Below are 24229 nucleotides of genomic sequence, written 5' to 3' on the forward strand. Positions count from 1 at the left end.
AAGTGATGGAAGAAGATGTCTTCGCCATCAACACATTTTTACCTCTTTTACCCCACTCACAAATCATGGTAGAGCTGAAACACCCTGTCCGGCTATGAACGGACGTCGCAACACGGAGTTGAGAGATGGTTGGCGTATGAATTTGTTTTAGGCGCTGCCACCTACAGTTTCACCCGGTTTTGAGGTTTTTGTGATAGTTCGAGCCATTGATTGCTCTATCCAACACTCCACGCCAGAGATCTGTGCTGCGCTCTTTTTGGTTAGATCTTTCAAATAGAAATATGCTTTGTTTAACAAAATTCTCGTAGTTGAAAAAAAGGACTAACCAAAAAGAGCGAACAACGGATCTCTGCTCCACACATTGACACAGTTAAAGTTTATGTTGGAGGTGATGGCCTTTAGTTCCCCTTCTTTCTTCTTCTTCCTCCTTTTTCCTTCCCCTTCTATCCTTCTTCTTCTCTTGCCCATCCTACCTTACTGCATTCATTTCTTATCCATTACCCTCCATCGCTCCATTCTTTCTATTCTCAAACAATGCCTCCATTCATTCCCCCACTTTCTGACCACTCCAAGACAGTGTCTAGTCTAAGCTCAGAGCGTGCACTTGTCTCATTCAATGTTGAGTCACTCTCTCAGTTCTTGTATGGCGAGAACTTTGAGAAGCGACGCCATATCCGGGGTCTGGTCGAACAACACCCCGTCTTCTCTAACGCGGATAAACCCTTTTTGAGCCGTGAACGTCAATACGTCCGATCTTTAGAAAAGGCAGCAAAATTGGTTGAGATGCGCAAGCAGAACAATTGGTCTGATGATGATATGATGATGGCCATGATGCTGATCGGTGACTGGACTCCCCAGTTCTTGGTAATAATAATTCTGGAACTGGTAGGAACACTGATGACCAGTACCTGAAAATACTTACAACTCATCTTAATACCTCTGCACTTTAGCATGAGGCACTTTTCATCCCTACCCTCAAAACCCAACTCACGGACGAACAGCAAAGGATTTGGCTTCCCAAGTAAGAAAAAAACACTATTTTTCCAGCTTCCTGCCATACCGTGCTTTGCAAAGTTACTAGTCTAAGAATTTTTTTTTTTTTTTTTTTTTTTTTTTCATTCTTCATCTTTCATATGATCAAATAGAGCTCAAAATTACGAGATTTTTGGATGGTAAGTGTTACTGTATCTGCAATATCTTTTGAAATTACTGTGCATTGTTCTTGGTCCTAACGTTACTAAATGTTTTCTTCCATATCTCCGTACCTTCTTTTTTCCTTTCAGTTATGTTCAGACTGAAATCGCTCACGGAAGCAATCTTCGCAAGCTTGAAACAACCGCCACCTACATCCCCGAGACAGACGAATTTGAAATTAATACACCAACGCTCAATTCTATGAAATGGTGGCCTGGTGCTCTCGCCCAAACCAGTACTCATTGTGCCATCTACGCTCGCTTGATCCTTCATGGCAAAGATTATGGTGTACACCCCTTCTTATTACAGATCCGTACTGCTGGAACCCATGCTGAAATGCCCGGTATTGAATTGGGTAATTTAGGCCCCAAAATCGGGTTCAACACCGTCGATAATGGTTTCTTACGAATTAATAGAGTCCGAATCCCACGCGACCAAATGATGATGCGCAACTCCAGAGTCACTCGTGATGGCAAGTACGAACCTGCCAAGAACGCAAAGATGAATTATTCAACCATGGTGGCCACCCGGGCCTACATTGTCAAGAATGCAGGTTCCGCACTAGGTCAGTCCTTGACGGTCGCCATCCGGTATTCCATGATCCGTCTTCAAGGTGGAGACCGTATTCCATCTCAAAAGGGCGAAGAGGTCAAGGTTATTGATCATGGTATGCAACGCTTCCGATTAACGACCTCATTGGCCTTGAGCTATGCAATGTTGATGACCGGTCAAGTTATGACGGATATGCATCAGCGCAACTTGAAGAACATGGTCCAAGGGGAACTAGGCCTAATGGCTGTGGTCCATGCAACTTCTTCAGGCTTGAAGGCCTTGATCTCGGACTTGGCTACTGCTCATATGGAGGACGCACGTCGTTCCTGCGGAGGACATGGTTATGCTTGGTGCGGAGGAATGGTTGATGTCTTGACCACAGCCCTACAGGATGTAACCGTGGAAGGTAAAAGGCCCTTCATTCTTTATCGCTTTTCTATCATTTATAAACTCTATCCATTTGAAGCTGTCTTTTTTATTTTTATTTTTTTCTTTCTACTCTTCTCATATTCACAAATATTTGGTTAGGTGAAAATACAATCTTGCACCTTCAAACTTCTCGCTGGTTGCTTAAGACAGCCCTTCAAGCCCTCGAAACCAAAGATCTGTCTTCGGTCCCTGCTGGCTTGCGATCTGCTCTTCAAAAAGGTGACGAAAACATTATGGAGCAAGAGAAATCCATCATTGTCCCAGGACAGCCCATCAGTGGCGAGGCTTTAATCGCTGCATTCTGGCATCGTGAGACCCGCGTTCTTCAAGAAGTCCTGGCCCGTATTACCAAGGACGGAGCTGGAGAGGAGGCTATGGCTAAATCTCAAGTTCGAATGGTCGAGTTATCCAGAGCTCATGGTGAAGGCATGCTAGTCCGTAACTTTTACGAGGCTATTCAGAAAGAGGAACAGGCTATTCATCGAAAGGGTGGTGATGTGACCAAAGGTTACTTGCCTGTTCTCAAGATGCTCTTCGAGTTGCACAGTATCCATCGCCTGTTGGAACAAGCCGGCGATTTCATGGAAGATGGATATGTCTCCAGGCAACAAAAAGCCTGGTGCAAAGACCGTCGTGAGCAGTTAATTGACCTGTTGAGATACGAGTTGATCGGGCTCGTAGATGCGTATGATTTCTCGGACAACCAACTCAATTCTGCCATTGGACGGTATGATGGACGTGCCTACGAATCGCTCTATGAGTGGGCCAAATATGGAATGACCCTTGTTGATAAGGGTAAGAACGGGGGTGTCTTGGGCTTTGATGAAGTTCTGAAGGACCTTTTTGCAGAGGGCCGCCGTTTGAATGGGAATCCTAAAACTTTAGGAAGTAAAGAAAAAAAAAAATTGTTCTAGGTATTGTTGCGATTAGCAGCCATTTATATAGGTTTTTTTACTATAGCTGATTTTTATCACTTTTTATTTAACAAAGATCACTAGATCATATTAAAGACTTCTTTCTTTCGTTCTCGTTACTTATTATGATCTTGGTATCCGGGATACTCAGTCAATCCGAAAAATTGACTAGTGATGGTGCGCTGTTCTAGCAATTCCAGGATCACGACACACAAGAGCTCTGTTCGATGACAAAAAAAAAAAAGCATTGCAGTCTGCAAGGGATATACAGAAGGAGCGTCTTCAAAAGTCCACACTTGATGATTTTTTTCTCGATAAGGATTGTAAATATCATGTGTCGAGGAGGGTTGAAGGGGCCTATCATTGTGGTCTGGTCATTTTTGGAAGAGCATAAAACGCATAAAAAATTTATTGATTAGGCTCATGCTGCGTCGTTACGCAGCTCGGTCCGAAACAAATCTCTTAGCTTGATGTGGAACCTTTATGACTTTAATAGATTTTGCTGTACGCCAAGGGAAAGGATTCAGATCAGAAAGTAAGCAAATACACAGGAGAAACCTAGGACCATGGTGGTGGCCAAGACGGCTGGAAGAACATATGGTGCTGCGTTCTCGGTTTTGCGCCCTTCTACATCTGATGCCATGTCCCGTGCCCATAGTTGCTGTGGAGACTCGTCGTCGACCCGAAAGCCGTTTGAGTGTAACCGAGCTTGAAAGCTTTGATCATTTAGTCGCTCGTTCTCAGTTTTCTCAATAGTAAAAATCCCTGATTGGTAAATCGGTATCCAGCCTGCGTTCGAGAACTGAACCACGAAGCCCTTTGATGAAAATTTAGTAGATTAAAAAAAAAAAAAAAAAAAAAAAAGTTACAAAAGATGCGCTAGTTACTAGCGTAATTAAGGTGGCGACAACAATGATTATTAGTATAACACTTACCTTTCCATGTTGGGTAAGGTCAGTGGGGACGGTGAACTTGAGTGATGAGGTAGTTTCATATTCCTTCGCTATTCTAGCCACAACGCCATCGTGTAGACAGATGCCATCGCACACACCTAATACCAAGAGATCCACCTGCCAGCTTTCAACCGAGACGTCTGTGTGGTCATCTTGTACCACAATATCATATGTTGTCCCAGGAAACCATACTGTGTCCGCATTAGGATTTGTAATTTCAAGCGCGCTAGATACGAATACTGAACATTGAAGTAAAAGGTATGTTGACAGGGCGATATATTTGTGCATGTCTATCCTGTGTACTGGCACGAAAATTGAATTGAAAGAAAAAGGATAATCAATTAAGGATGGACCAAAAGAATCAATGAGCAAAGATACTAAAAGAAGATACAAGGTAAAAAAAGGGTTGTATAATAACGTGAGAGCAAGAGGGACTTTGGTATGTTTTTTTTAAGTGAGTTGTCGTTGACAGGAAGTGTAGTAAAGTTCAAGAGAAAGAAAAAAAAGAAAAAAAAAAAAAAAAGGGGAGGTAATGGTAATGGTCATGGCAGGAATGAATGAATGATGTATGAAAGAGAGAATGAATGTTCTTTCCCACAGTCACAAGGTCATTGGGCGTATTTTTTACACTATTTGTTCAGTTAAAGCAAAGGATCTGTCTCCTTTAAACGCTACAAATCGAAAGTGCGAAAGTGGCGCAGGACGAAACACTACTTGAAGCCGTGTCCAGAGTGTGCGAGTTGTGGTGACTAGTAGAGCTGCAAATGTATAGAAGGGCAGTGTTGTCCGACAGCTGGAGAACAAATGAATGCAAAAAAATAAAAAATAAAAAAAGGAAGGATTGCTCAAGAGGTTGATTGCACAGCTTGAAACTTTAAATCTGATAGAGATGCGCGTCTTGTGCTCACTTCCGAAACATCCTTTTCCTGCATATTAGATCAATTAGATTTGTGGATTGTGAGGGTATTGATCCATGGATACAAATATACCAAACTTCGTCATCTGTCAGTTGATTCTCAAGCCAACCTTGTCATGGCAAGGATCAACAATTGGTCTATAATAACCCGGAATAAATGGGAGAGATTAACGAGCGAAAGTATTGTTCCCATTTGAGCGTCCTTCTTCTGGACCATAGCACTGATAATTCAGTTTTATTGAAGAGCACGTGAGCCCACCGCCCTTCAGTCTTTCACCTATGAATTAATTAATTTACACATTGCTTTTTTCAGAATTACATTCTTGCTCCTACTCAACTCTTCGTATCCGTATGAACATGATTCAACAGAATCCTTAGAGATCCCACTAATCATCCCCATTTCTACCAATTCTCTCAATCAAAACTCTATGCGTCTCCAAAATTTTCGTGATGTAAATTTGTCAAGTTGTTATATAAAAAAATAGTCGTTCCTGGCTGGACTGTTTATTTTGAAGGCGAAGCATTAGATTCACACATTTCATTGCTTTCCTCCGATGTGGATTACATGTCATTGCAAGGATGTGATCGTCTCAAGTTCACGGACATAAAAAGAGATCTGTCGAGCTATTAATCCTTATCAAAAACCATAGTTCTTCAATCACCAGATTCTCTGATAGAAATTTAGTTTCGCAAGACTTTGGAGAGCACTATTGATGTCACAACTGTCCACCTCTTCATCCAGCTTTGGAAGAAAGCCAAACGTTTGCCTTTAGAATGCTTTTCCATCCCTCGATCCCCAACCAACTTCCTTTTGTGCAACGATGACATTGACGAATTCATTAAAATGCGGATAATTAATCCTTACCCATATACACAATTGAGTTGTCTGTATTTTGATTAGAAAACGCCCCGGATTATCTCAGCTCGGAGTCACCTTTTGTTCTTCGGATCCAGCTCAAGTAGGCTCGAGTATTTCTATAAGTCAATGTCTTTTCAAATCACTGGACAGCTTTTATTTGACACATCTTTCATTACGGAACGTCAACATAAAGGACGAGGACATAGCAGCACTTCTTATACAAATGACAGAGCTATGACAGCTGAATGTCCCGCGTTGTAATTCGGCTCACTCTCTCTACGAGAATTGCTAGAAGATGGACGAATGGCTTTGGATAACGGATGCATGTTACGGAAAACAAGACGTCAGAGACATTGTGATACACTCAAAATTTTTACCAGGCTTCATCGATGTAATAGAAATTAATACTCGACTTTTAATGATCCAATTGTGAGAGAGAAGGGTTTGCTGGAGAATGAACTTTGATCAGTCTTCTTTTTTTTTTTTTTTTTTTTTTTTTTTTTGTTAATAAAAAGAAGATGGGAGAGCCATTAACCATTCAAACTGGCCTTTACTGACTACTAATAGCGATCGCTCATAACAAAATCCTCGAATACTTCAGAGCGTTTTGATTACTTAGTGCATACCACAATGAACCTATTACAAGATGTCTGTCTGTATTATTTGGGCAAGATTAGACATCAATGAAGGATCCAACCCCCTCACATCTTACCAATATGATATGGTGATTTTTATTGTAAAATCAATATAAAAAAAATGACAGAATAAGGTAGTTTTACTCCATTAGATCAACATGCATGGTATCCTCCCTATGATGTTGACCAGAACTATCGATACAATCATTCGAGCCGTTTATGATAAAATGCGCAACCTCACACTCGCTGCATTCACTACACTTGTTGCAAATGAATTGACATCCCTTGGGTACTTCACTTTTAGCGATCAATGGTCTTGCCTTGGAAGTGCTCCTATTTGAGTTTGTATCCAAAGCCTCACTATCCAGTGCTTTGACTTCAGGCTCCATTGATGTCTTTTTCTTGGTCTCATGGCTTATCCCTTGGGAAATCGAAGACCGTCCTATATCGACGATAGCTCCAAGTTGTTCCAATAGCTTTCTATTCACTTCGCACAGACCAGTAACATTTCGAATGCTTGCATCAGCAGCGTTAAGAACTGATTGTCTCGTACTCCACTTCAAGCGGACATGACATTGGCCATCCTCCTTTTTGACAATTTGCCACATCCTGACAGAGCCATCATGATATCCTGTCACCAAAAAGCAACCTTCCTCGGAAACATTCCATGCAAGAGTTAAAACATCCCCGCCTACGAATGGGATAACAGTCAAGCACTGAGCTGTCTGTGGATCCCACAATCTTACGGTCTTGTCGCGGCTGCATGAGGCAATGTACTGACCATCACAGGAATAAGACATAACCCTTATACGCCCGGTATGTCCTTCAAGCGTGTGTAAAATAGTTCCTGAACCAGCATCTACCACATTAATAAGCCCTCTTTCGCTTCCAATAATCATCAATCGGCTGGATGGTGAAAATGCGACCATTTCCTGAACCTCCTTGAAATTCATTTCATAACAGAGCTCCCCTGTTTCTGCACTCCGTAGCTGCAGCTTTGCCTTGTTTGAGGAGTTTAATGCAATCCTCTGACTGTCGGGCGAATAAGCGAAATAGAAGAGATACGACCTCACATCCGTCAACTCATATAGAAGCTCTCTGGAGTGGGTTCTCCAGACTCTGATTATCTTGGCATCATTATAACAAGCAACTTGGTGGCCATTGGGTGAGAATAGCATGCACTGCACACTACTTCCATTCCCTTGTAGAGTGTAGATTAATTGTCCTGTTCGCGTGTTCCATACACTCACGCCCCCCTTATTGTGACCACAGGCAATTTGATGGTCAATGGGTGAGAAATCAAAAGCTATGATGCCATCACTCCGATCTTCTGACTCCAAGGTATGAACAAGTTGGCCTGTTTGAGCATCCCAAAGGTAAACTCGCGGATCATTAGAGCGACCACAAGAGGCAAGCAGCTGACCATTAGGCGAATACTTGATGTCGAGTGCTAGGCTTTGTAAGACATGAATGCACTGCCCTGTACCACCATCCCACATACGCACTGTGCCGTCATTGCTGCATGAAGCTATGTGCTGTCTATCTGGCGACAACTTTATGTGTATGATGAGTTTTGTATGACCATATGAACTGTAGCTGGACTGCCGTGATTGCGCGTCCCATAGGCGTACTGTGCTGTCTTCGCTGAATGATGCAACCTGATGGCTGTTGGGTGAATACGCTACGCACCATATATTGCTAGAGTGGCCATAGAAGGTGTTGATCAGTTGCCCTGATCGCACATCCCAAAGTCGTACTGTCTTGTCGTCGCCACAAGTGGCTATCTGTTCTCCACTTGGTGAATATTTTAAGTTCCTAATGAATTTGGAATGGCCAGTAAGAGTATGGATGACTTTTCCTGTTTGCATATTCCACTGAAATGCCTCTCTACGGGAGAACGAAGCCATAAGTTTCCCATCAGGAGAATATTGGACACCATAGAAATCATAATTATGCGTCAAGGCTTTCTTCTTCTGACCAGATCTAACATCCCACACATCTAATGAGTGAGCTTTGAAACCATGAGCGATGAGTTCTTGGCTATCAGGCGAATACACGATTTGGTCAATCCAAGGCCCGCAGCCCTGGAGCTTTAGTATCAACTTTCCTGATGCTACATCCCACAACTGTACTGTCTTGTCTTCGCCTCCACTTGCAATCTGCTTTCCATCAGGTGAATACATCACACTTGTCGCCCCTCCAGTGTGGCCTTCCAAGGTATATTGGAGCTTGCCAGACCTTGCGTCCCACAAATGTACTGACCCGTCCTTGCAAGCAGAGGCGAGACGATCACCACTTGGCGAGTATGCCACATGTCTAACAATGTCTGTATGGTTATCCAAGCTTTGAATCATTTTGCCTGATGTTGCATCAAACACGGTAACCGTATTCTTGTTATGCCATATGGCGATGTGTTGGCTATCCGGAGAGTATTTGAAGTTGTAGCCGCGCACATTGGCCTCTAGCGCAAGGCGCTTCTCCCATGTCAATGTATCATAAATGCTGACGTAGCCCTCGTTGGTGCGCCCATCGTACACAGCTGCAGCTAATGTCTTACCATCAGGCGAAAATGATCCATTGTATACATCGCCTCTTTCGCGAAGAAGTGGCCATTCTCCAAACTGTACCCCTGACATCTTTGCTTCACTCAAGTCTGCTTCTCGAAACCAACAACTACGAAGGCTGGCTTTTCTCAGATCTGCTCCTTGTAGTTGAGCACATTCGAATATACCATGGTCAAGGTCTGCTCCCGGGATCTGAATGCCTCGCAAGTCTGCTTGAATGAATTGCTCCCTCGCTCGAATCAAGATCGTCATTGCATTGGCTGCTGCTACTCGCCACTTGCCATCGCTCTTCGACAGTTCAACGTACTCGTATAGTTGTTGTTTAAACTGTGGCTCCAGTTGAGCACGTTCTTCAAGAAACTGGAGAATAGACGGCTCGTTCACAAAGCTCCTCCATACCAAGGGTGATGTCTCGTCTGGACTGGTCGAATTAATTTCTTGCTCAGTCACATGGTTCTCTTCTGCCTCAAAACTGAATACAGAGCTGATACTATGCCGACGGTGTGTCGATGTCACTTCTTCTTCCCTGCTGCTTACGGTTCTATTCATCGCTTCCTGTGGTTCAAAAACCGCTCGCACCAAGCAGTACTCCAGAATAGACCGATGGACAAATCGATACTGGTTACCTGTGCGGCTCAGGGGCGATGCTTCTCGAAGAAGATTCTTCTCGCTCTCTCTGCTAAAATACTTCTCCTTCCATGTATCCCTATGTTTGGATGGAGAGTAGTCCACCACAGGGTTGCCATCTTGATACTTGTAGATCGCCACAGCTAGCTCTATCAAGTATCTGATTCCATTCTGTGCGAATCCTTCATCACATAATGTTCGGAACACCTTCTTATCCTCTGACACTAATATCTCGCCTAGTCGCTTCTTGCTCCGTTCGAGCCACAACTCTACAAACTTGTCATACAATGTAACGCGCTTGATCTCTGTTTTAGAGATATCTTGATATGGATCCACCATCCGTGGCAATACTTCCAGTGATAGCGATAGTATGAATGGGTTCTTTACAAGATCTTTCAGGCTGGGTACCATCTTGAGTGCCCGCTGATAGTCTTCTATATCCCACATTAGGTCCATAGAACCAACATACTGTTTGATATAGTCATCAATCTGAGCCTCAGAGAATGGTACAATCATAGCTTCTTGAAACAATCCAGCATCTACTTGGTGGTTGCGGTCGATAGGCTGGAAACGATCTCGATAATCTACCCCAAGATACTCACTACGACAGCTGATCACCAACTGACATTCCCATTCGCCTGGCTGATTGAGGCGGTTAGTGACATACAGATTGTTGGTTTGCATGGTCTCGTCGTATCCATCACAGATCAAAATGAATGACCGAGTCATCTTCAGTTCTTTGATTTGTGCATCGGTAAAGTCGTACATTCTTAGCTGTTTCGCGACCATATCTTTAGTAGGGTCATCGACCGATGGCAGATTGATAAAGAGTGGGATCCGGCCATACTTCTTTTGATAAGCTTCCCACAGAGTGGACTCTAGAGTGCGGTTAAATGTCGACTTGCCTGCTCCTGAATTACCCTGGACAAGTAACACTTTCTGATCGCTGTCCAGGAACTCTTTCACTTTGTCCATCAGCAAGAACAGTTTTTCATCACTCGCTTGAGGACTTGCTTTGGCATATTGTTGAATGTAAAAGTCCCGTTCGTTTTTGGCTTCCATCCGCTGTCGCTTAAGTAGACGCAGGCTCTCTTCAACATCAGGTTTATTCTGCACACGATCAAGCAACGATGGGGATGCAGGCGGAGGTAGCGCGGCAATGAAGGGGAACTGTGTTGCTGACTCGCTGAAACAGTCCCTGTACATTTGTTGCTTGTTGGTATCTCCATCTATAGCAAGATCATCCAGAAGTGACTCCGCGGCTAAAAAAAAAAAAAAAAAAAAAAAAAAAAACATATTTAGAGCATATAGTATGCTATTAGTACCTTCTCTTCGCACAATCTAACTAAAATATGGTATCGGGCCTGCTCACCTTGTAGCTCTTCCTTTGGTAATGAGGTTAATCCCTTCAGTATAGTAAGGATCCACTGTTTGACCGCCACATGGTGACCCCAGTCTTTGTCATTTTTGTAAATCTCGCCAAGGAAACTAACCGCATCTTTACGTACCTCCACGGCCCACTCTGAATTGACTGCTATACGTGCTAAGCGCTGACATAACCCCCATTGGAATGCTAGATCTTGTCGGCAGGGTGCCTTACACGCAAGGGCCTTGAACTTGGTGAGCTCGCCTGACTGGAGGAATGTGTCAGTTCCACGGAGTGCTGGATACCACGCAGTTTTGCTATCAAAGCTGAATCCTTCTTCCATACTCTGTCTGAATGCCGCTCCACTCTTGTAAAGTGAGATTACTCCACTGCACACGCTCCGACTCATGCCAATAGCATCTTCCACAGATGGGAGCTTCTTCTGGATATCGGCCAATTCGTCCATAAAGGCATTTAGGTCCAAGCCTTTGACTGCACTCACTACTCCAAACACTCCTCGAGCCACTGCTGATGTACGTCGAAGCATGGATTGCATTGTTGTTTCATCGTTTGGAATATAGAGTAGAGCTTGAGAAGCATAGGCTGCATGATACACCAGATGAGGGTCTGAACTATTTTTTAGTCCTTTCAAGTAGGCTGCTAATGGCTCATGGAGTTGTCCTCGCTTCAGACCCTTGACTTGACTATTGACCATGGCATCGAGCACATGCGAGACTGACACACACAATCGATAAATGTGATCACTGGACTGCCCATGCGTTCCTCGTAAGTGAGAATCAAGCATATTGAGGGTATTGACCAGATCATCAGAATCAAGATACCCAAGAGGGACATGCTGCATCAACTGGGCCAACCCTTGGAGCAAATGAGTCTCTAGCATGATGTTCTGATTGATTCCATTGACCAAAGCCATGAGTAGTGCCCTATACTGGTCATAGTTGAGGACTGGAGCCAGCATCACAACTTCAGCGACAGTAGCCTCGGTCTTGATACCCTCATGAATGAACATTGTAATCACATCTGAAGCCAGGCTATGGAGTCGGTCTTGCTCAGTCAAATCATCTGACCTGGCCAAAGACCACTCTTGCTCCTGGGCTGTGAGCCCTTTTAACGGCTGAGGTGCAGTGGGAAGCAGGCTGAGGCAGTAGGCGAGCTGCTGGGTATCGTTCAAGCGAGCATCCGGATGAGGGAGGTTGCACTTGAAGCCCACCTGAGCTACATCGTGGTCAAATACTCCTGTGGGAATTATTGCAATGTTATGGATTGCTGAAGTGCTCACGACTTTAATCAGCCCCTTCATTTTGCTGATACTAATGTCACTATATTCCTGACCACAGCTGTTGTTGTTGCTGATAGGGTTACTTCCTTGGATATATCCCCACTTTTCTGCTTTTCTGTCACTTTTCTGTGCATCGTTCATGCGACCCAGACGTTCAAATAAGCGAGTGATCTCATAATATGCCGAAGCGATACTTCGACATAGTACTTTGTCTTCGTTGGAAGCAGAGGAGGCAATACGCTTCTTCTCTGACTGCTGAATTCGAGACAATGCAAAGTCTGCATCGAGACATAGCTCCATGAGGACGTCGTGGTCATTGTCTATCCTGTGGGTGTCCTCCATGTAAAGCTTGAAAAGCCTCAGAGCCTTTGATGGTGAAAGGACACCTCTTGTCGAAGTATATGTGGCACCAAACATTGGTTGCTGCCTTTCTTTTTTTCTTTTTTTCTCTTTCTCTTCTATCGACTCTACACTTTTGATTTTTGATGAGGGGAAAGTCGCTTTAAATGACAATGCTAGTTAAAAGGATTTGCTACCTGGATAGGCTAATAGGTGTGAAAGGACAATGCCTTAATGTTTGTGGTTTTGTGTAAAGATGTGAATAATTGGGAAAAGAAACCAAAGAGGGAAAATTGATCAATTTGGATGTTTGCATGATTGGTCACGCCACTGATGCAATTGATAATGAAGCATGAAAGTAACAGAGGTGGAGAAAAGATAAACGGTTGCTGAGGCTGCTTCCAACCCAAGAAGCCTTTTCATGGAATAGGATTTGCAAGCAAGCCAAGAGCGTCTCTTAAACATGACTGACTCCCCTTCATTGGCGCTTCAACTTGAAAGAGAGAGGGAAAAAAAAGAGTGCCAGAAGCCAACCTCTTTTGCCTTTTGGGAAATTACTCTCGACCATTTCCTTTCAAAATCTTTGTAGGCAGAGAGAGCGGCACCTTCATGACGCTTTATGAACTCATTAGTGAACTCTGACGCCCCGATATCTATAAAAAAAATATAATCACCAAGACTATGTGAACGGTCGCACATTAGGTTTCTTTTAAAAATGCAGTAGTCATTCATGACGACAGACATCTAGACTGGCCATTGTCCTGCTGGCATATTTTTATTTTTGATTTATCATAACGAAGAGGGGGACGCTTAAAGTAATAAAACCCATATCCTATGCGCACCTTTTTTTTTTTTTTTTTTTTTTTTTTTGACAGCTCCTTTGATGATACTTGATTCAATTGATAAATTGGACCCCATGTAGTTCGAATATATCGGCAACTGAATCCGCAGTGCGTGGGTTCTCATCCAAATCACCAACCAATTGCTCGATACTAGGCCAGTGCTCTACAATCCATATCGCTTCCTCAGGCCCCATCGCTTGATAACATTCATGGCTGAAACATAAAATCTTTAGGTTCTTCAGGCCTGCTAGTTCATCCAATCCAGCTTTCAGTGTTAGGCCCAACGTCTTATTGGGGCCATCTGTAGCAGGAGCCGTTAAGCTGAGAGAACGCAGCTTAGTCAGCTTCCCTAGTCGCTCAAATACGGCCCGCTGTTTCGTCAAGGCTTCTTCTTCAGATCTCTGATCTATATCCACCACTAATTCGAGTCCGAGTGTAGTTATTTCAGAGCAGACCCACTTTGTGCCATTCGCAATTTCCATCGCCGTGATCCTGAATGCATGCAGGGTCCTCAAACGAGGGCAATTAGATAAGATCGTTTGAGCAATACCATTTGCCTTGCTACTTTCTTGTACGCATTCCTTACTGGCAATCAATTCCCTGATTGTATCGCAGAGTCGGCCTGCCTGCGTCACTCCCCCTCTATTGGCAGAGCCATTCACTCGCCCTCCTCTGTCTACTAGTAGTTCTTGGAGAGAAAGCCATCCAAAACAGGAGTGCGGGAGCATGAGGGCAATGACTTGAGCCATCTGCCTAAGAATGGCTGCCACTTCCTCGTCGCTAAGTGAGCATTCTAAATATAATATCTCCAAATGTGGAAACATCCATGGATACTGAAAGAATGCTGTCCTTGAGATAATACTATTAGTGTCTTCTTCTTCTCCGTCAATGTTCTGGTTTTTAGTACTGATAGTTAGTGATCGTAGGTTTGGACACTTTCGAACTAGCATTCCCCAACAATGTGCTGTTGAATTATGACGAACGTAATCGATGTCTGCAATATATAGATATTGTATGTAAGGAAGAACGAAGCCGCTGTTCTCATTCACGGTATAGTGAGGGAACTGAAGAATATCTATGTCGCTCATAGTCAATGATCTAAGCTTCGGACAAATCAGGAAAAATAAATCGACCTTGTCGTCCTTAACTACCATGTTTGAGATATTCAACATGCAAATATGAGGGCACTTTAAGAGTGTCCTCCAAAATTCTAATCCAGAAGGGTCGTTTGGGCCGTAATATGATAAGGAACATTGGATCCCTCGTATTGTCGAGCTGTGAGCCTCGATCAAACGATTAAACTTCGCCAGAACTGAAGGATAAGGATTATTTAGTAAAATGGCCCGTATGAACTGGAGACGACTGCACCCTCTCAGTGACATGTATTCATCAGGGTGGTATCCTTCAAAATAGAGCTCCTTGATATACTTCTTATGGTCCTGAAGCACTTTGCCTACCGGAATGATCCTCGTCTGTCTATGATTAAGGCGAACGATCTTCCATACACGCTCGATTAAGACCCTGTAGAAAGTGCTGGAGACGCGGAGACAGGTCACGAGGTCCCTTTGGTTGAGGAAGCTACTTACGTTTCCGATTATTTCAGGAATGTCTAATGGGTGTTGCTGCATGATGTCACAATGGAATTGTAATGAGTAAAGCATGAAAAAGATGATTTACAACGCTTTTATAATTTGGTGGCAACACGATTTTCCATGACTTGTTTTTTTTTTTTTTCTGTTCTTTTGCCTAACAATTCATTCATTCATTACTCTCTGCTGCATGGCCAATTTGTATTGATATAATGAACTATCAAATATACTTCAGTAATGCTGTAATGCTACCTGAATTTTTATTCAAGCAATCAAGGTAGTAAGCCGATAAGACAACTTTTTTTTTTCCTGTACGCCAAACAGATCAAGCAAACTGAACAAACAAACTCTATTGGAACTAGCACAGACCACACGAGTCCAAGAAAAGATTATCCAAGGTTGTCAAGGCAGCCGGTAAGCAGAAGATGAAGCAGACAGAAATAAGAGCTTATTAGATATCTCACTAGCACCAAGGTATCAAGAAGAACTAAATACGATTCATTCGCAAGAGAGGACTGTTTTCAAAATAAAAGAAAAAAGAAAAAAATCCCAAATTGCAAGCACTCTTCATATGAGAAAAAGGGCCCACAATGACTCGATGCTGTCGAAGGCTGGTGACAAAAGAAAAGAAAGCGAGTCACTATGCCTCTGAGAACGTATAAAAGGATCTCGCTTTCCTCTCTTTCTTGGTTCCTCACCGTAAAGCAGCAGGCAACTGTTCAACATGTTTCCACAAATTGATTGGCGCAACTTTAGCCGAGTAGCTCATGATTTACGGGGAGTGGAGTTGAAGCACAGAGGGTCTGCCCTGTCGGGACCCAGGTAGATCTCCTCTGAGTCTGCGCGTGCAACCAGACCACCTCCTCGCGGTGCGCCCTGCGCTGTCTGCTCTCAGTAGCAGGCAGGCGAAGAGTCTGGCAACTCTTTCATCATATTTATGCTATTCACAACTACTTGTCAACACTGTGGTATTCATGGTAGACATGGCTATATGGTCAACCCTTGCTCTTGCCTCCGAGTCTTGTCTTGGCAAGTGCGCCACCAAATTGAAACATGTGCACTCATCAATAACATCTTCAGCCTTGTTCAGACGTTCTTTTCTTAAAGTCACTGAATGGACGCCTCCATTTGGACAATTCCATCGCAACATGCATCTTTAGCCATTGAACATTTCTGAATTAACTCAATTGCTCGAAGACATGAGCATTCTTGTTGGCGAAAAAAAAAAAAAAAAAAAAAAAAAAGAGAACATGCCCATTCCGGGCCACAGAGTTCTTACGAGCTTTCTGACACCATCACATGAGGCTCTAAATTGGCCAGTTTTTATGTCCTGCCAGAGAAAGCAAATACGTGACTTGGTAGCATTTACATCCAGCCGCAGAAGAGATAGTTTGAAGGAATAGCAAAGACAGAGAGTAGGGATCCTCAGGAGTAACTACACAAAGCTATCCAGCTTGGATATCCTGGACTAAGCGTTTAAAGAAACTAATCCTCCTCTTTCCAATACATTGACTGCCAGCCAAATCTTACCTATCGCACTGATGCATTAATGGACTTCCCTGACTAAGCTGATCTCCTTCTCGACGGCCTCATAAAGTCAAGGCTTTTGTTATCCAAATTGACAAGACGAAATACCTGAAGTTTTCCCTCAATTGATGCCATGATCCATGGCTGTTAGTGGTGTATTGCTTGTGGTAGTAGTATGGTATGGATGATGGTTAGGAGCAAAGACAGTAGGGATTGAGGGGGTCAATGAGCAAGGGCAGAATGGAAAGCTTTAAAGAAGGAAGAGTGTTAAGAAAGATGAAGATAAAAAGAGTTTAAGGGAAAGAGGGCTTCGACGAAGCCATTAAACAAATCGAAAATCAAGGGACAGTTTGTCCCACCCATAGTAGATTCCTGCCAACTTGATGTCATTGCCATCTCAGTCGCAGACTACAGTTTTGTTCCAGGTCTGTCAACACTCCTTGCTGTGCTATCGCTTAGTGTTCTCAAAGAGGAGTTCCTGATCGTCGGTTCCATGGTATTTAACGATGGATTATGTACTAAACATACAGTGCTGGCTTCTACAACAAGGGCGGAGCTTGTTCACTTAAAATGCTGCCTTTACCTCCAGCACAAAGGCCTGTGGATGAGGAAAAAAAAAAAAGAAGTCCGAAGGGTGAACAAGGAGGTGGCAGCTGTAGTTGGTGTGCTTGCGAATACGAATAAGTCTGTTGGGATGGATCTTCGAGGCGGCTTAAACAGGAGTCGCCAGTTTATTTGAACCAGTCTTTACTTCAGCTCTAGTCATTCATAACAAAGAGAAGTGTATAGCAGAAGCAGGCGCCTTGCATTCGACTTGATACTGAGCATTTGCTAAACTGTTGATATTGACCATTGACATGGAGGATAGATCGATGCTTCTTCTATAGGGATGGATGCATGGTTGACACTTTTATTGGACTCATCCGTGGCAATCTGCAACTACAAAGTTCTACTTCTTACTATTCCGTTATCTCGCTGTAACTTTGATTTACGCAGTTTCAAGTTTGGGGATCGTAATGTGGGACCTAAATGAACACAATGCCTTGGTCGCGACAAAATGCTTGGAAGAGCCTTCAAACCCCACAATTGTGAATGTATTGCTCTTGGCTGTTAAGGTATCGTAGACATCGAGATCACTGAATGTGACAGTAGCAGGCACAACATTGTCACCAATGGCCAAGTGTAGGTTTGGGATTTTTACAACTCCCACCAAGTCTCCAATATCGTTGAGCATGTTGAACACAAGGTCCCCCAACTTCATGCTAAGCTCCGAAGGGTTATGGATATTAATCATGGTTTCCGCTGTGGTGACGTCCGAGTCAGCATCCTTGGTGAGACTCACTAGCTCCACATACTCCATCTCTGGGAAGTTATTCAAACCTCGTATAGTGACGGGGCCTGAGAGGCCGACGTTAGTAACGGTTAGAGTCTTGGAGGAATCAGCACCACTTGAAGCACTGTTCTCTGAAAGGCTAGGAAGCTTGAACCAAACATCAGTGTTCCCACCAACGGCAAATGTATGTGAGGGTTTGGTTATCAGATTCGCGATAAAGTTGATGAATCCATCCTCATGTCCTGGTATAACGTTTAAAGAAGTCTTCGCAACCGGGACCATGAGAGTGCTACCTTGGACCTCGGCAGAGACGCTTGGAAACTCTAACCTACCGACTGCGACACCATTGTCCTTTTGTTGGAAAGAGAGAAAAGAGGAAGAATTGTCAAAGCTTTGATTCATTGTTCAGTCGCGGAGATGTCGAAATATGCAAGATATTTTACTTACAATGATATTTTGCTAAGGAACCAAAGAGGAGAAAGAGTAAGAGAATATTAGCCGCTATTACTTTTCTTTTGATGACCTCGCAGTGGTCCTTGTAGGGAAACAGGTCATCTACTTACATGAGCAGCAATCTTGCTTATAGGCCAACTGATTCCAGGGAACGAGGCCAATTTCACCTTCAGATTTGGTAAGGCCACAGGCATAGACAATGGCTCAGAGCTTGTGAAATCGATATCGAACTCGCCAAGGCTAAACTCTCGGACAAAGCCGAAATCAGTCTATATGATGTTAAAGAAAAGAGAATTATAAATAACTCTATCAATATTGTATATACTCTACCTCAAAAAGGATTAATAACAAAAGGGAAGCAAAAGAAAAAATAACTTACCGCGGCAGCTGCAGCGCATTCTGGGGTCCAAGCATCTTCACCCTTCATGAAGGCACTACAGTATGAATATATAACCATGATAAGTTTGCAAAGTAGTTTTTCCTTCAAGGTGATGGTATTTATCTATAAATCACAACTATAAATACAGCAGACATTTACCTCGCGAAACAACCGATAACTTTGGTTCCATCGATAACTCTCTTGGACATCGATGGCATTGCCAGAGCGGTGGCAGTGAATGCAATAGCGCTTGTAGCTAGGACTTGAGTAGAGACTTTCATGGTTGAAGGAACTGTGCTTTTTGTTGTATTTGTTATCTTGATTGAAGGGTGGAATGTGGAGGGATATTTATATCAAAATCACAAAAGCTAAGAGTAACCAGATTCTAGTTTGTAAAGAAGGGGTTAAAAAAAAAAAAAAAAAAAAAAAAATAACACATAAGAATAGAATAGAATAGATTATAGAGCCACTTCTCCTCAGAACTGTAGCAATGCTACTTCAGTCATTTACATGTACATTCCGACTACTTACTGTTCCGACTCCTGGGCTGTTAATCTAAACTGGCTTAAAGTAACAACTTTTATATGAAATTCCATAGTTCTAGCCAAATTGAGCACAGCAGTGGCAGAGATGCCACTCTCATTTCAGTTACCCCTTTGCGTTTAACCCTTGAGTGATAGGCTGTTTTGCTCCATATCAGGGTGTTAAGGTATTACCATTGGTCAAAATAGTTCTCGATCTCACCAATATACTATCCCCGGACAGAATCAACTCCATTTCACCCAAGACGGCATTCTTAGTTCTGAATGGAGGGGGACAATTACGGTATCTACTCTACTTATCGCAATGTCCCCAACCTCATAGTTAACCAGCTCGTACTCGAGGCGTGTAGACCTTTGAAGCTATTATACAACCCCTCCATTGTCAAAAATAATGGTAATATGACTTCTTTTTAACTGCTCAAAGAATGGATGGCTAGCAGAAATACGGATATCTCGATCGCATATACACATTGCTAACAACAGTTTAGGATATAGCTTAAAAAAAGAGTAGAAATAAAAATGAAAAAGTATGGGATATCTTCATCTTAAAGCCGTAAGCATTTGTAGCCGGTCCAATGCTTTCTAGGCATGAACACTGACTTACTCTGAAGCATTTAGGCATCAATGCTTCGGTTAACGTGATCCTTAGGAGCTTGATTCATTAAACTTCTGAGATACAGAGCATCAACGTATCCTTGGGAGCTTGTCTTTTGATAGCACTCGAGAGCTATCGAATAGTCTTTTGGTACTGCTTTATTGTGTTCGTACATATAGCCTAGGTAATACTGAGCGGTGTCGTGTCCTTACTTTGCTGTATTGAGATGCCAGTCAACGGCAATGGAATAATCCTTAGGAACCCCTTTGCATTGAGCATGCATGTAGCCTAGGTCACTCTGAGCAATGTTTTTTTTTTTTTTTTTTTTTTAATTGACTGCCTTAAGGAACCAGTCAATGGCAACCACATAGTCTTGTGGAGCTTTGGCCATATGCGTACATGTAGCCTAGATTATTCTGAGAATTACCATCCCCTTGGTTGGTTCCTTTAGGAATCAGCCAACAGCAATCGAAAAGTCTTGTGTACCTCTGTACCTCGAGCATAATGTGGCCTGGATTGCTCTAAGCGACGACATTTGCTTGCTCAGCTGTCTTGAGGGACCAGTCTGTCGCATATTTCGTCTAGCTGCATATGAATATCAATACGTATAGACGTACAAAAAGGGACTTAGCACTACAGTCTTGATGCTACAGCTTATTCAGTAGTCTTAGCGTAGCATGAAGGAAAAACTAATAAATACTTAAACGATGTGGTACTGTGCTCCCCATTCAATTCTCACTTATCTTCAACCTTGCGGTTATTATTGCCCACAGCTCATGGCTTTCGAATAGTCCTGTGAAACCCCTTTGCCCTCAAGGTGTATAAACCCCAAACTACTCTGAGCATCATCGCCTCTTTGCTTGAATGCCTTGAGATACCGCCCAAAGGTTTTCGAATAATCCTGTGAGACTCCTTTGCCACGATCATAAATGTAGTCTTGCTTCCTTTGAGTAGTGACATTTAGTCCGAAGATCGTTCTGAGACATCTGTCAATGGCATTCGGTTTATTTCCTGAGCTCTCTTCGGGACATTTTGCTTGCGCTAGCCCAAGCGGTAGCATCCCCTGGCAGAGTCTGATAAAGTCGCAGAATCATGACTTGGGGGACCCTCTAAGAGAAGCTGTGTTACTGTTGAAGAGGCTGCGCCATTTTGTCTTCCGAAAAGATCCTCTATAGCTTCCTTGAAAACTTGGTGGTTATCGTTGTTACTTATTTTGACGGGAATAGAGGCGACTGCTTGACATGCCTCTGCGACTACTGGCTTTTTCATTCTTCCTCCTTGAACCATTGTCCGAAAGGAAATGGTTATATCCGGTACAATTTTTGGCTCGGTATGGATTCGGAGCGGCTTCGTACTACTTTGCACTGTTGGAATGGTTGTGTCCACATCAAATATCATTGAACATCAAAACGACCGTTATCACATTATGAGGAGTGCCAGCAGTAGACATTCACCACTATCATCAGGAGTATCATTATTTTTGCTGTCCTTATTATTCAAAACTATCGCTCATGAGAAAGGATAGAGTCGCTTTGCCTTTCTTTATATGGACTGCATCTTTGTAAGCAGACACAATGCCATTCCAGCGGATGATATACCATTGTGTTTGACGGTCATACCGAGGCTCAATATTGTAAGTCTGACACTGGGATTGGTGGCCATCCAAATTGACAAGACGAAATACCTGAAGTTTTCCCTCAATTGATGCCATGATCCATGGCTGTTAGTGGTGTATTGCTTGTGGTAGTAGTATTGTATGGATGATGGTTAGGAGCAAAGACAGTAGGGATTGAAGGGGTCAATGAGCAAGGGCAGAATGGAAAGCTTTAAAGAAGGAAGAGTGTTAAGAAAGATGAAGATAAAAAGAGTTTAAGGGAAAGAGGGCTTCGACGAAGCCATTAAACAAATCGAAAATCAAGGGACAGTTTGTCCCACCCATAGTAGATTCCTGCCAACTTGATGTCATTGCCATCTCAGTCGCAGACTACAGTTTTGTTCCAGGTCTGTCAACACTCCTTGCTGTGCTATCGCTTAGTGTTCTCAAAGAGGAGTTCCTGATCGTCGGTTTCATGGTATTTAATGATAGATTATGTACTAAACATACAGTGCTGGCTTTTACAGGATAGAGCTAGTTAAAACTAAAAAACTGAACAAACTGTCTTTACTGGCTCTAATGAGTAAAGAGGTATGCACTGATGCGTGTTGATGACCATTGATTATATATTTATATTGCGGGAGCAAGCACGATTGCTTCTCAATGGTTCCTTCAGGTCTGCATTTTCAACTGGATTTTAATTGGAGTGACTACTACAATCGCCTCCCTGTACGATACCTTCTTATTGATCGTTGCTACTGACAGTGCCGACAACAGCATGTACAGGCAACGATGGAAAAACAAGCACTATACTACGTTTAGCAGCTATGCTTTCTGCTTGCCTGACTAGGCCACCTACACTGAAGGAGTACAAGGAGCACTGCTAATCATTGTCCATTCCCCTTCTATTTTATTTGTGCCTACAAAGATGCTATACAGGCGCTCCTACTCTACATAGCTTCACAGCCATCGATCCCTGAAGCGCAAACTCAGTCTTGTCTGCTCCAATCGTCTCAATGACGCGCATCCATAGATCTCTATCGTACACCCTTTTTTCCCCATCAGAGCACCTTTGTATCCAAAAAAATTAAATTAAAAGCGATATCTAAGCCCCATTTAATTTGGGTATGAAATAAGGATTTTTATAGGCTCGTCACCAGCCTGAGGACGAAGCGCACGTGTGTTTACACGTGCTGCAAGGCAAGCGTGCCTAAAAAGGCAACTGGTGGCTTGCTCTTGCAGATGCTTCTCTCTCAGGCTGGAATCAAAAGTCGACTATTAGCTGGCGACTTAAATTTTTTGAATTTTTTTTTTTTTCAAAGTCAAAATCATATGGAAGAGCGTACAAAACACATGCAACTCACATTCATGCTTATATGGAGTCAATCTGGCATATATAGATCGGATACACATATACTTTTCAACATTAACTTTTATCTTTCTTTCTCTCTCTCTTACCTTTCTTCTCCCTCTCCCTCTCCCTCTCCCTCTCCCTCTCCCTCTTCCTCTCTCTCTCCCTCACCACCTCACTCTTCCCCTCGCCTTCACCCCTTCTCTCACTCTCATTGCGCTCCCATTGCAATCTCATTACACACCTGCTACACACTCATTACCGACCTGTAGTTTTCTCTAACATTTGCAAAAAAAAAATTAATAAAATATTTTGCAACATGCCAAAAAGCAAGAAACAGACGAAACGTGCCACTTCTTTGAGAGCCGTTTATAACGTGATGGCAAAGCATAGGCTTTCGCTGAGGGCTTTTTTGAAAGCCTCGTTAGTGTCGCAAGACTCTAATATTAAGCGTAAGGTTAATTTTTTCTATGCAAATGATGGTCCTGCAGAAATTATCGACCTGTGGCAGCGAGGCATTACGGACCCGGAGCATATGAAGAGTGCTCTTTCTGGTGCTATTGAATTTGTTCTCCATTCTGCAAAGGATGAGCTCAGGGAGGTTACAGCAGATAACACGTTGCGACTTCCATCTAATGGTGTTTGTAAGGAGAGAACCGATAAGTTTTCACTTCAAAATATTGCCAACAGATTTCAATCCATTGCTCCTACCGTTTATTCGCTCCTGAATGGCCTTACCAGAGCGAATAAATCAAGTTCCAGGGATGCTACAACAGTAGTTCCTGTCATTGCAAGTATCTTGGGCTTCTTATACAGCAACAGATGCAATTATCTTCAAATGATGACTGGATTATATATGTTTGGTAAAGGTGCGCCTGTCAAGCTTGTCAATCTTTTCTCAAAGGCAGGACTTTCAGTTTCTCATCCCACAATCATGAGGGGTCTAAAGGCATTAAGTACGGACTCACGCGATCGTATCCAGGCTACAGTAAGAGAAGTGCCTTGGTATATCGTATACGATAATATAAATATGGCGTCTCACAAGCACCATCAACGACTTGGAAACAGGGACATATTTGTAAGTGGAACTACAGCAACTGCAATCGTCTCAAATGTTGCAGCCGAGGAGGAGATAAACTTCAAGCCCACACAATCCCTTCGCCTACAGGACTTGATGCCTACTGATGACAATGAAGCTCATCTTCGAAAAGTTTTTCAATACCACTTGGTCGGAGTTCTACTCCGAAATTTTAAAAGATTTGATGGGCAATCAATGCCAGCACCTACAAAGCACTTACTGACGCTCGAAAAGACGAAAACTTTTCCGCTTCCATCAATGCGTATTGACCAAGGAACGATTCGCGGTAACTTGGAAG

The 24229-nt window shown here is 43.0% G+C and overlaps 6 protein-coding genes across 6 annotated transcripts; 3 read left to right on the forward strand and 3 right to left on the reverse strand.

Moving 5' to 3' along the window:
- Window positions 1-534: 534 nt before the first annotated feature.
- Window positions 535-3089, forward strand: BCR41DRAFT_331167 (acyl-CoA dehydrogenase/oxidase; the record flags this gene model as incomplete). The annotated part of the gene is made up of 5 exons (XM_022021783.1): window positions 535-864; window positions 951-1021; window positions 1146-1172; window positions 1284-2152; window positions 2275-3089. 5 exons carry the CDS (start codon window positions 535-537, stop codon window positions 3087-3089), a joined length of 2112 nt encoding a protein of 703 aa, XP_021886222.1.
- Window positions 3090-3416: 327 nt separating this feature from the next.
- BCR41DRAFT_75955 (hypothetical protein) lies at window positions 3417-3933 on the forward strand. Its single transcript, XM_022031011.1, has one exon. It carries the CDS (start codon window positions 3573-3575, stop codon window positions 3843-3845), a length of 273 nt encoding a protein of 90 aa, XP_021886223.1. The 5' UTR covers window positions 3417-3572; the 3' UTR covers window positions 3846-3933.
- A 9610-nt stretch (window positions 3934-13543) lies between these two features.
- On the reverse strand, window positions 13544-15118 carry BCR41DRAFT_392008 (hypothetical protein; the record flags this gene model as incomplete). The annotated part of the gene is made up of 1 exon (XM_022028403.1): window positions 13544-15118. One exon carries the CDS (start codon window positions 15116-15118, stop codon window positions 13544-13546), a length of 1575 nt encoding a protein of 524 aa, XP_021886224.1.
- Window positions 15119-17594: 2476 nt separating this feature from the next.
- BCR41DRAFT_392009 (hypothetical protein) lies at window positions 17595-19052 on the reverse strand (the record flags this gene model as incomplete). Its single annotated transcript, XM_022028404.1, has 5 exons — window positions 17595-18290; window positions 18387-18398; window positions 18503-18661; window positions 18772-18826; window positions 18931-19052. The coding sequence occupies 5 exons, from the start codon at window positions 19050-19052 to the stop codon at window positions 17595-17597; spliced, it is 1044 nt and encodes a 347-aa protein (XP_021886225.1).
- A 1616-nt stretch (window positions 19053-20668) lies between these two features.
- Window positions 20669-21195, reverse strand: BCR41DRAFT_392010 (hypothetical protein; the record flags this gene model as incomplete). The annotated part of the gene is made up of 2 exons (XM_022028405.1): window positions 20669-20971; window positions 21037-21195. 2 exons carry the CDS (start codon window positions 21193-21195, stop codon window positions 20669-20671), a joined length of 462 nt encoding a protein of 153 aa, XP_021886226.1.
- A 2322-nt stretch (window positions 21196-23517) lies between these two features.
- BCR41DRAFT_294737 (hypothetical protein) lies at window positions 23518-23889 on the forward strand (the record flags this gene model as incomplete). The annotated part of the gene is made up of 1 exon (XM_022020407.1): window positions 23518-23889. A coding segment is annotated over one exon (372 nt), but the record flags the coding sequence as incomplete, so codon positions are not given.
- Window positions 23890-24229: the final 340 nt, after the last annotated feature.

Source organism: Lobosporangium transversale (assembly GCF_002105155.1).
Source record: "Lobosporangium transversale strain NRRL 3116 chromosome Unknown BCR41scaffold_2, whole genome shotgun sequence".
In the NCBI taxonomy this organism is placed as follows: Eukaryota; Fungi; Mortierellomycota; class Mortierellomycetes; order Mortierellales; family Mortierellaceae; genus Lobosporangium; species Lobosporangium transversale.

What these genes read in the sequence shown, in the direction of transcription:
- BCR41DRAFT_75955 (XM_022031011.1), top strand. Translation starts at nt 3,573, where the DNA reads ATGACTTTAATAGATTTTGCTGTACGCCAAGGGAAAGGATTCAGATCA.